We start from the raw sequence: 12,678 nt of genomic DNA on the forward strand, positions 1-12,678 counted from the left end.
AGAGAGAGAGAGAGAGAGAGAGAGAGAGAGAGAGAGAGAGAGAATATGAGACAAACTGAGGAAAGGAAAGAGACTACAAGGAGTGGGAAGAAGAAGAAATGTGAAGACATGGAGGTAAATACACCAAAGCATGTGGTACACTTAAAGCATCTTCATAAAACTCATCAATAAATACAGTGAAGACACCAAGAAAAGCTGGGGTTATTCTTAGAGAACCCTCCATTTGCTTTTCCATTGATCTGCTATCTTAGGGTTTTGCTTCAGTGAACAGACAGTATGACTAATGCAAGTCTTCTAAAGGACAACATTTAACTGGGGCTGGCTTACAGGTTCAGAGGTCCAGTCTGTTATCATCAAGGTGGGAGCATGGCAGCATCCAGGGAGACATGGTGCAGGAGTAGCTGAGAGCTCTACATCCTCACCTGAAGGCTGCTAGGGAAGACTGACTTCCAGGCAGCTAGGGTGAGGTTCTTACACCCATGCCCATAGCCACATCCCTACTTTAACAAGGCCACACCTCCTAATTGTGCCACTCCCTGAGCATAATACAAACCATGACATCATCTCTTTATCCTTTACTTTGTTATGTGACAATATTATATGGGTATATGATCTAAGCCAATTACTAACTTCCTTCTTACCTCCCTCTCTTCCCCATCATCCCTCCCACATCCCTACCAGCCCCTTTCCTGAATTCATGACTTTTTTGTTTCGTCCTGTGACCCATTTAATCGGATCCTCCTGTGTGTCCATTGACTATCCACTGAACCCAGTAAAGTCAGATGGTTGCTATGCTCATCCCATCTTCTTAAATATTCTAATGACTGTTTCCTGAGCCCTGGCCACCTTTCTGCTCATCAGCCAAGGCCCTTGAAGCTATAAAAATCAAACCTAAAGGCTTCTTTCCAGACTAAGTGAGTAAGTAAGTAGAAGCCCCTCTCTGAAATACAGTCAAAAGAGCAGAGGCTGCAGGCGTAGCACCCAGTACCATCTATAAGCCAGACTTATAAGTTTTTCTTCTGTAGCTAGAGAAAATTTCACATAAACTAGAGATTATGCTGCACGTATAACTCATATGTTCATAAAATTTACTGTGTTCTTAGGGTCAGTTCAACCTTTTTCTATAAAAGTGCCACTTTCTTTGATAGCTGAGTGTAATGTGCCCAGATAATTGAAGATCCGATTATATTTCTAACAGGTTCTCTCTTGCTCCAGCAGAATTCAAGAAGAGAGGGAGCAGACAGCAGGGAGTACAAATACTAAGTACTCTGTAAATTCGGAATTACCAGCCTTTAAATAGGGTAAAGCAACTAAAAAAGAGATCACCATGGAGGATTTAAATGAAAGAGGTCTGTACTCAGTAGATGCAGGATAGTCATGGCTGAGAACAATTATGGGGTTATAGCTCAGGGAAGTATTTACAGCTCAAAGGCTCTTGGGATGTAGAAGTATCAGCTGAGAGCAGCCCTGCAGGTCTGCCTGTCAGGAACTGCAGATCACCTTGAAGCCTGGAGCTGTGGGACAGGTCCTGGGGTGAGACCTCTGGTCTTAAAGGCTGGAAGCCGGACCTACAAAGACAAATGTCCCTGTGCAGCTGTGCTGTCTAGCATTGTGTCAACTCGGTACCAACTATTGTTATTTCTGAGCTGGAAACCCCCAACTGTGAAAATTTCTTCAGCGGATTAGCCAAAAGACAAGCCTGTCCGGCATTTTCTTGATTGATGTTTGTTGTGGGAGGGCCCTAGTCACTGGGGGCAGGGCCACCGGTTGGGCTGTAGCCATTTCCTCCAAGTTGCAACATCTTCTCCTGGTGGGAGGGGGCGCTAGAGAGTCAGGAAGTAAACCAGATGAATCCGGTGAAAACTGAAACTGGCAAGATACTCAAGGTCCCCACCACCCTCCAAGGCTTCAAAAGCAGTCAACAACTGGGCCTGAGAAAGAATGGCGGTTGGCTAGGATTCCTGTAGAGAGCGGCCAGGATGCAGCTTTCCTGAATCCTCACCATACTGAGGTAGGCTTTTCTGAGAAATGGCTGTTTGCCTTTGAGCATTCTTGCTCCACTGACCTGCACCAGATTCTGCATTTCCTAAGTTGGACTTTGGTGGACTCCGATCTGTTGTCAGTACCCTCTCTGGGCTGAGCAGACAGAAACTTTTCTCTAGAAAAGTCTCATGGGACAAAGGTTCTGGAGAGGTATTCTAGAGCCATATGTTAGAGGTAATCCAGCTCTCATAGCACTGAACCATTACACAATAAGGTAATTGTTGGCTCTAGGGACGGTTATCTGTGCCATGAAGAATAAGCTAGGCCTTATCCCGTAGCAAGTCCTGAGAATGCCCATCTAGCACCCCAAGCCAGCACAAGATTAATGCAGCACAGTGGGGGCACAAAACCCACAAAAATACAGCCTTAGATGCAGCTGAGACTGTTTGAGTAGGAAACAAAAAGTGGATATAATGTAGGGAAGTTAAAAAATACCAGTTCAAACGTCACAGTTTGTAGACGTAAACTATGTACTAGCTGGGCTAGAGAGATAGCGCAGTGGTTAAGGGCACTGGTAGCTCTTCCAGAGGTCCTGAGTTCAGTTCCCAGCAACCACAGGCTCAGAACCATCTGTAATAGAATCTTATTCCCTCTTCTGGTATGCATGAAAACAGAGCATGTGTATACATTAAATAAATAAACAAACAAATCTTAACAACAAAAAATTGTACTAGGCATGCTTGTCTCTATAAAGTATAAATCTCTCTAGTAACCAGGTTTCTTTTTTCCATCTCTACTTCCTTTCTCATCTAAGGTACTCATTTTGTGATTTAGACGACGTGAGTACATATATGAAGAGGAGATTATAAATGACGAAATGGGAAACACTGCAATTCCCCAGCTGTGGGAAAGCAGGTAAGGACTTTTCGTAAACTACTTACCAGTAGGTGAGACCGTGCGACTGCTGTCACTTTTATTTGGGGATTTTAGTAATCTCAGGCTTAGAGGACTAAAACTAAAAGCACTTGATTTCTGTTAAGAATTACTGTCAATATAAGACAATATTATTAGTGATACTATATCTTTGTGACAATACTCTTGATACAAATTATTGCCCTTTTGAAAAAACTAAGTGGAGAAGTGATTTTAGGAATTCGAGGAAAAAATAAATTTGGGAGGGAAAAGAAATCACTCTATAGTTTTGAGAGGCTTTATCTCAGCATTTCTCAAAAGTGAACTTGCCAAACGGTGTTAGTCCACAGCGGCCAGGCTGAGGTAGAGGCGTCAGGGCTCTGAAGGCAAACTCCCAAGGACTGAAGTGGCAGATGCCTCAGCCTCCACGGAAGCTTCTCCTTATATCTTGTACTGAGAGGTCTCTGATCTTTACTCTTCCTAACATTTTGGGTAACTCTTGTAAACCCAAAGTTTTATTTTGACTGCCCCCAACTAAGGTGCTACTGCATGTGACTTCATGGCCTTTCTTATTTAGAAAATGGCTCCATCAAAGCAAGGGACATTGACCATGAACATATTAGCAGGTTCTAAAGTCACACAGGAGACAGACTTCTGGGCATGACTATAAAGGAGTTTCTAGACTGACTTGAGTGGGAAAACCCACCTTACATGTGGGCAGTACCATGCCTTAGATTGGGGTCCCACACTACCTAAAAGAGAAGACAGCAACTTGAGCAGCAGCTCCATCACTTCGCTTCCTGCATACTGAAGTGATAGAAGCATCTTCCAAAGTACCACACCGCTGCTCCCATGCCTTCTCCAGCACGGCTGCCTGCCTTCAAACTGGGCAAGACAAATAGACTCTTTGCTTCTATTGGGTGTTTGTCATGTCACTCAATGAGAAAAGTCACTAATACAGTGGGGTGTGTGTGTGTGTGTGTGTGTGTGTGTGTGTGTGTGTGTGTGTCTGTGTGTGTATGCATATGTGTGTGTGTTTGTGTGTCTGTGTGCGTTTGTGTGTGTGTCTTTGTGTGTGTGTTTGTGTGTCTGTGTGTGTTTGTGTGTCTGTGTGTGTGTCTGTGTGTGTATGTGGTGTCTGTGTGTGTGTCTGTCTGTCTCTGTGTGTGTCTGTCTGTGTGTTTGTGTGTCTGTGTGTCTGTGTCTGTCTGTGTGTGTGTCTGTGTCTGTCTGTGTGTGTGTATGTGGTGTGTGTCTGTGCGTGTGCTTGTGTGTCTGTGTGCGTGTGCTTGTGTGTCTGTGTGTGTCTGTGTGTATGTCTCTGTGTGTGTGTTTGTGTGTCTGTGTGTGTGTCTGTGTCTGTCTGTCTGTGTGTGTCTGTGTGTGTGTGTTTGTGTGTCTGTGTGTGTCTGTGTGTATGTGTGTGTGTCTGTGTGTGTATGTGGTGTGTGTGTATGTGGTGTGTGTGTGTGTGTGTGTGTGTGTGTGTGTGTGTGTGTGTGTTACTGGGATGATGGTATGGGGAACCTCTGCGGTGCATGGGTTAGGTGTTACATTCTCCGAAACCAGGGAAACAAGATTCAAATTCCAGTTTTACAAATTACTAATACTCAAGTAAATAGCTGACTTTGTCTGAGCCCTAATTGAGTTATCTATTTTTTAAAGGAGCCTGAAAATAACTACTTTAGGGGATTGTCCCAAAATGATGTAATTTAAATCAGAACCAGTGCACAGGCCTAGGGCTTCATAGCACTGAGTAAGTCTGATACGGTATTGGGGAAGGAATGGTTTGTGTTTGGGAATATTCTCAAGAAACCTTAGTTAGAAGATACATATAGAATAAGGCACCTATAAAATCGTATTGGTATTAAAGAAAAATCAAGTTATAGGAAGAATAATAGTCATACTGTACTGCTACTGAACCAACAATGAATAATATTTATATAGACGTAATGATGTAAGGCTTCAAGGATGATCCCATCAAGAACAAAGTAAAACCAGGAGTGAGGAAGAGAGAGGAAATATAAATTCTAATCATCCAGATACCTAAAGATGAGAGACAAGAAGTCTGACTTTGAAACATCAAGACAGTGTTATACGTACATTCAGCTACTTAAAGAACTAAATATAAATTCCAAAGGAAATAATTCAGTGACCAGACAGCAAAGCAGGAGCCTCTCCAGGGTGGGATGAGGGAGTGGGGAAGGAAGGGGGAAGAACTCGTCTTCACCATCAAAGCTTTCCCACACTAGGTGACTTTTTAAACTACTTGGATTATTACTTAATGAAAATAAATGAAAACCAGTGTTTGGCGGATGTCATCTAGCCCAATGGCTCTCCACCTTCCCAATGCTACAACCCTTTGATACAGTTTGTATTCTGGTGACCCGCAACCATAAAACTCTTGTTCCTACCTTGAAACTGTAATTTTAATTAATATTTTATTAGCGTAATATTTTTAGACTTCAAGGTTTGCCAAAGGGGTCATGACCCACAGATTAAGAACTGCTGATATAGACTATGAAATAACATTTTCTCTGTGTTCTGTTAACAAGAAGAGGCTCTCCAAGGAAGAGAATGTCAGTGTATACACAGAAGGTCTTCGCTTTTGCTCGGACTGAACAAATAAGCAAACTTATGCTCGAAGCTCTAGATGACATGTTAAATAGTTCTTTGCCCCTTCCTGAATACTTTCTCTAATGTAACGCTGAATAGGTTGATTTTTGTTGGAGACAGTCTGCAGGTGGACAGAGAGAAGAAACACACAGGCACACCGCTGTTAGCCCAAACAAGTTTATCTAATCATATAGAGTATATATTTCCTGTATTCACATATGCGGCTCTATCTTACTTAACTACATTCATTTCTTTGATATAAGAATTTTCCTCTCACAGTACTGGAGGAAACTTCCTGCCTGATAAGTCAAAAACCGAAAATTGGGACACAATTTATAGAAATCAGTAGGCATGTATACCAAGTCTGCACACGAGTATGAAGCCCAACGTTTTCAATATTTACACATTTGTAGAAGAAAGAAAGGGGGCAGAGTTAGTTTGTGTGATGGTTTGTATATACTTGGCTCAGGGAGTGGCACTATTATGAGGTGTGGCCTTGTTGAAGTAGGTGTGCCACTGTGGGTGTGGGCTTAAGACCCTCCTCCTAGCTGTCTGGAAGTCAGTATTCTGCTAGCAGCCTTCAGATCAAGGTGTAGAACTCTCAGCTCCTGCACCATGCCTGCCTGGACTCTGCCATGCTCCCGCCTTGATGATAAGGACTGAACCTCTGGCCTGTAAGACAGCCTCAATGAAATATTGTCCTTTATAAGTTGTGCCTTGTTCCTGGCGTCTGTTCACAGCAGTAAAACCCTAAGTCAGACAGAAGTTGGTACCAGAGACTGGGGTACTGCTGTGATAGCCCTGACCATGCTTTTGTTTGGCAGAATGTGGATTTGGGGACTTTGATTTGGAAAGCTGAGGGATGCTTTAAGTGGGACTTAATGAGCTATCCCAGGAGGAATATGGAAGACTGTTGCTGTGAGAGATTGAACTGTGTCGACCTGGCCCAAGAGGTTTCAGAGGAGAATAATTTCAGTATGTGGCCTAGAGACTGGTTTTGTGGTATGAATGTGGCTGCTTTTGCCCTTCTCTGAAGAGTCTACCTGAGGCTAAGGTGCTGATTGCATTGACAAAGAAAATCTCAAAAAGCCTGCCTGGACTCTGCCATGCTCCCACCTTGATGATAGGGGACTGAACCTCTGACCTGTAAGCCAGCCCCAATTAAATGTTTGCCACCAGGACTCTGCATGAGCCCTGAAGAGTGAGTAGAAACTTTGGTTAATCTTTTCACTTAGCTCACTCTGTTCTGAGTTGCAGAAAGGTTTTAAACCCTCCTGTGGCCTCAGTTTAGCTTTCACTTTTGTAAATACATAGTTTTTATATATATATATATATATATATATATATATATATATATATATACAATGTATATATAAAATATATATAATATATAGAGAGAGTATAAATTAGGAGAACACTGAATTTACATATTATATATATGTATTGGTGAATTTATATGTTTTGCAAATCTGATAGAATCTGTATGTGTGCTCAAAGCAATGCTTTAAGCCTGGGCACCAAGACACCAGGTTAGTACGGAATGATCATTGTCAGGGAAACTGGAACACATCTGCAGTGCCCAGCACCTAGCAGTGGTCCATATACTTAGCTGCATAGCAAGATTACTGTATCAGAAAACACACACCCCAGAACTACTAATGGAAGTCATTGGCCATTTACAGAGAAATAACAGAGGACTAGTCTTATGTCCATAAAACTTTTCTAACTGGGGGCTGTGGGGGGGAAATAGATGCACCCTGACCTTGAAGAGGAGGGAAAAAAATTAGCAATGTGAAGAAAAAAGAACCCAAATAAATAGAATACAAAAGACAAGTATCACACACACAAAGAATATCTAAATAGAGTAGCATAGTGCTTGGTGGAGACTTAAATATTTTCTGACTCAGTGAACAACTGAATGGAAAAAATAGATTTCATCAAATTGGCAGAATGGAGACAGCCACAAACTTTGAGACATGCAAAGAGGGTAGATAGAAATGTATAATTTGAAAATGTGCCAATTCTTTAACATTGACAATACCAATTGTAAGAATTTGTTGAAAAAAGTTATAGTTGTCCACAGATTTATCTCTAGGTTTTAATTAAAATGTTCATGAATCCTAATTTTATAAACACTGGAGATTCTATATGTAAAATAAAACATTAGTTGTCAATTAAACAATTAGCAATAAGATGATCATTTAAATTAATTTAAAGAAGAGAAAGTACTGGGTGTTTGTGATTGTGAACATATAAATTTTAAAAATGAGCAATATGTACTCAAGGTTATATTCTACTTTATATTAAATATTTTCTATAAGGTAATGTTAACTCTCATTACTAAGTTAATCAGATTTAACTAGTAACGGGGTTCCTGAGAATAAATAACTAGGTGATTTGATAAAATGGAATATTAACGAACACTCAACTGTGCTTATTACATTAAAATGACCAATTTCCAATCTAAATTTATTTCTAAATTTTTGTATTATTCTTTTTCTCCTAAAGTCATATAGAGGCTGGTCCCTAAGAAAAACGAACTGAATTTCAATTCGACTCAGGAAGTGCTGCGTTTCCAGCTTGACCGCTGCCGCGTTCACGAGTGCTGTGCAGCGCTGAGATCGTCATATCGTTACTGAGGAAGACAAAACTGGCAGAAAGTTCCAGACTCTCTGATCCATTTGAATGGCTGAGATGGGAGGTGACAGCCCGAAACCTCTGGCTCCCTGGTACAAATGAAGTCTCAGGTTACAGTGTGAACCAGCCAGAAAAGCAGCGGCGCGCTAGAGCCGCCCAGGCCAGAGGGGCGAGCGGGGCCCGTTGCCGGTGACGACCATGGCCACACTTGGCTGCGCTCCTAAGGATGACGGCGAGGGTAAGGATGAAGGAGGGAGTGATCGAGGCGATGGCGACCCAAAGCCTAAAGGCAAGAAAGAAGTGGAGGCACACACGAGACGGGAAGCGGACGAACGGGCCGTGCGCATCCCCATCCCGGAAGTGCTCCAGCAGCGGCTGGCGGACGACTGTTACTACATCAACCGCAGGCGGCGGTTGGTGAGGCTGCCTTGCCAGACCAATGTGGGCGCCATCCTTGAGTGCTACGTGCGCCACTTCTCGGCAAGCGCACTGGCCTCGGGGGACCGCCGGCCGCAGCCCCAGCGCGCGGCGCCGGAGAGGAGCGTGGGCCTGTGCCGAGAGATGGCGGACGGGCTGCGCATCACCTTCGACCACGCGCTCCCCTTGGTGCTGCTGTACCCTCAGGAACAGGCCCAGTACGAAATGGTCACTTCCTCCACCTTTTTCTTCCCCACCGAGGAACGAGCGAGCGATGCCGGCAGGAGCCAGGAGGCGCCCTGGCCGGGCCCGTCTCCCCCACAGCCCTCCGAGAGCCAGGCCATGGCGGGGCCAACCGCCCCCAAGAGGCGCAGGGTGGAGACCGATGCCGCGCGGGCTCCCAGGCGGTCCACCCGCCACAGCACCCACTGCCATTGGCAGGCTGAGGACCGGGCCTCGCCCCAGGCCAAGCGCAGTGTGCCCAAGCTGTTCCCGCACTTGCAAAAGACACCTGTGCACAGCACAGCACTTTCCCCCATCGCTCTGACTCCCGGGAAGGAAGGGAGTGCCATGTTTGCTGGCTTTGAAGGGACAACTGAGGAAATAAACGAGATCCTGTCCTGGAAGCTTGTGCCGGACAACTATCCCCCGGGACACCAGCCACCTCCCCCCTCCTACATTTATGGCGCACAGCATTTACTTCGACTGTTTGTTAAACTTCCAGAGATTCTTGGAAAGATGTCCTTCTCCGAGAAGAATCTGAAGGCACTACTGAAGCACTTGGATCTCTTTCTGAGGTTCTTAGCAGAATACCAGGCTGACTTCTTCCTGGAGTCAGCTTATGTCTCTGCCTGTGAGGCGCATTATAGCAGCAAGAACCCCAGGACAATCTGTTAAAGTTTTAAAGTCTCTGCAGTCCCACCTGGCTCTGTGTTTTGTGTTCTAGGTTGGCCCACCTTGGGGGAGTGGGGACCCTGAGAGGGGGCAGGCTTCAGTATTTGAGTTGTTCACATACTGCAGTTATTTTTGATAACAAGTACTTCCTGAGCTTTGTTTTGTTTTCTTGCCTGTACGGAGGTAAAGTTGCTTCATTAGTTAATTTATAAAAATACATGCCATTGCACTAGCTGTATGTGAGGGAACATTCATGAAACTATACATAGGTTCTGCTGTTGTGGTAGACATCACAAGTGGTCATTAACGAGAGTTACACTGTTTAGTTTTCTTAGCATCAAGCAAAATGTTTTTGAAGACCCTTCTAGTGTGATGAGATTGAAGGACTCTGATCAGCATATATGAGTTCATATTTGGACACATGGCAATCTCAAATTCTGGGGAAAACAAACATTGACAGCAAAAGAGAATTTGCAGCTATAGAATTTGTAAAAGCTCCCTTTCTGTGAAGCATTATCTTTGGTTGTCTAAATAAAGCATTTTTGTCTGACAAAATTATTCATAAAGCTTCTCTTTTTATACAGTTTACTATTGATGCATAAATGTAAAGTTAAAAGAAAACCAATATTTCATAAGCTGTTGCACAAAGTAGATTCCCTAGTTTTGTTTTGGAGAAACCTGACAATATGAGATATTATATAGCCTCAATGAGAGCATTACATTAACACTTTATATTAAGTTTAAATGTATACTTAAGAATTACTATATAAAATATAAATTCTAAAAGGCAATTTTACAAATTAGAATTTGCAATCTGATACAAAGAAAACAATACTGAATGATGCTGTTACTTGGTGTTTACCATGAAATAAGCAGTTTTTAGGTTGAAATAAAACATCCTAAGAAAAATATTTCTCTAAATACTTCAGATGGCTAGGAAAACTAAATGGCTAAACCTTAGGAAATATGAAAGAGTTCAGGCAATTCTTTTCATTAACCAATTTCACAAAAATAAATGTTTAAAAGAAAAGTGTTGACTCAATCTGTGGGAGTAACCTTAAAAGCCAAGGTCACATTGGGAAGGGACTGTGAATCTGCTGTCTGTGACTGAACAAGCTTTGTCCTTCAAGATGGGCCATTTCGTGTGTGGAGGGAAAAGTGAAGACTGTGCTAGAGACCTAGAGGCAGCATAGAGCACTGTGCTTCAGGGAGATAAGGACTCTGCCTTCCTCCTCAGAGTATTAGACAAAGCTGAACAGATAAATAATGGGCACCAGAAGGGAGGGCATAGATCAAGAAAGCTCTCCAAAGGTGTCTCGCTCTGATTTTCAAAATGGGAAAAGAGAACGGAGGCTTAATATCACTGTTTATTTCCTGCATTAATTTACTCTATTAATTTATGAATACTTGGGAGACAATAGGGTTGGAGAGAATAATAACCACATCCTACCTCCTGGCCATTGATCACCCTCTTCTAGAACAAAACAGCTCTTAAGTGACCAGAAGCAGAGTGAACTATTTTTAATGTATACGGGTGCATTGTCTGTGTACCATGTGTATGCCTGATGTCCACAGGAACCAGAAGAAGGCATTAACTTTCCAGGAACTGCAGTTCCAGGTAGTTGCTATCTACCATGTTGGCGGTGGGAATTGAACCAGGTCCTCTGGAAGAACAACCCTTTATTTAATCTTAATCCATTAGCTAATATCTCCAGGTGCCAATGGGTAAAACACATAGTCAGTCCCTCAGGAGACTGAGCAGGTGCACACTGCCGTGAGATGGAGGCCACCCTGGTGTAAATAGAAAGACCCTGTCCTTAAAAAACAAACAAAATAAAACTTAACAAGCATTGTGTTTATATATAAAAGGCACTATACTGAGACCCCCGATCACTCTGGTCAGTTCAATCTCCCTAATGTAAAGAGGAAGGGATGGCCTTTGACTCATGAAGGCAGGCTCAGAATTAGGCAAATCCGCGAACTCATGGTGTAGGTGTAGGTGGAGTGCACTACTCATGGGTTCATGTAGTAGAAGCTTGGTAAGTGTACGCCATCTAACAGGTAGGGCCTAGAATACAGAGACAGGTCGACGGGATGTCACCTTCAAAACTTGACTTCCCCCTGGGCCCATGTAGGTTCCCATAAGGCCCTGGTGAGTTTTATTACCAGACCCTAATTGTAACAAGGAACCAGTCTGGCTCTGCACCCTTCAGCTTTCAGTCTTCCCACAGGAGCTCTGGCTCCCGGCATGGGGAGGGCCCTTTCTGGCTATGGTCTGGACACCAGCACCGTGGTTTTCAGACCTCCCTGCCATAAGAACCACAGAGCAAATAAAATGTTCCATAATTATTAGCCTCAGAGATGACAACATAAAACAGACGAAGACAGAGCCAGGAGACGTGGGAGGCCAACGGGAGCACTAATGTCCTCATTCCTCACCATAGAGTCCATCAGCTCTGTCCAAAGAGGAATATAATACTCAGATCTCTTGAAGGATTTTACATAATCTTATTTCTTAACCTTACAGGGATCCTGAGGAAAGTACTTACTGAAGTTATTTGAAATTCAACAATTCCTTCCGTCTCACTAGGGAGTCTTTTCCTGCCTGTGGAGTTCAGGTAGAATTGAAAGTGGCACTCTTGACTCCATCCACATAACTGAATTAATTTCTGTGTATGCATATTAACACAGTGATGTCTAGAATAATTTTCTTCAATGTTCATAGTGATACTGTGAATTGATAGGAATTTCACTTAACTTACTCTACTTAATTTCCCATATTGGTTAATTTATTTATAATAAAGATAAATTACTGTCAGAAAAACAGAAAAAAAGATGACTTTCAAACTAAAGCAACCAAAGAGATGGGTGGGCTGCTGAATGATACAAAAACAAAAGATTCATTTTGTTTGCTTTCGTGGGAGGAATAGGAGATCCCAGAGTTCAATTTTTTGACATATTAAGTTTCTGATGCCTGAGAAATGTGTGAATTGAGATGTCAAAAGGCCAAACGTAATAAGAGTATTGGGGTTGGGAGGCTTGTCCAGAACCAAACCTATAGTATTTCAAAGATTACTCTCAGAGAACGGTTTAGACGTTACAGCTACAGACGTATGTAGTATTAGTGAAGCAAAAATGTAGTTTTCCATTTTGTTTTTTGAATGAGACTCGAATATATCTCACTCTAGCCTCAAACTCACCATATAGCCAAGGATAGCC

General features: G+C 42.9%; 2 protein-coding genes across 3 annotated transcripts in view; one reads left to right on the forward strand and one right to left on the reverse strand.

The window, feature by feature from the left end:
• The window catches only part of Tbc1d32 (TBC1 domain family, member 32), a 227,906-nt gene that overhangs the window by 103,096 nt on the left and 112,132 nt on the right, over positions 1 to 12,678 (reverse strand). The gene's annotated exons all lie outside the window — the stretch shown is intronic.
• On the forward strand, positions 1,847 to 10,009 carry Msl3l2 (male-specific lethal 3-like 2). 2 transcript variants are annotated; one of them, NM_001419552.1, is given in 3 exon segments: positions 1,847 to 2,011; positions 2,798 to 2,898; positions 8,020 to 10,009. In NM_001419552.1, a coding segment is annotated over 1 exon segment (1,116 nt). In that variant the 5' UTR covers positions 1,847 to 2,011; positions 2,798 to 2,898; positions 8,020 to 8,346; the 3' UTR covers positions 9,463 to 10,009.

This window comes from Rattus norvegicus, chromosome 20 (assembly GCF_021556685.1).
Source record: "Rattus norvegicus strain SHRSP/BbbUtx chromosome 20, alternate assembly SHRSP_T2T, whole genome shotgun sequence".
Lineage (NCBI taxonomy): Eukaryota > Metazoa > Chordata > Mammalia > Rodentia > Muridae > Rattus > Rattus norvegicus.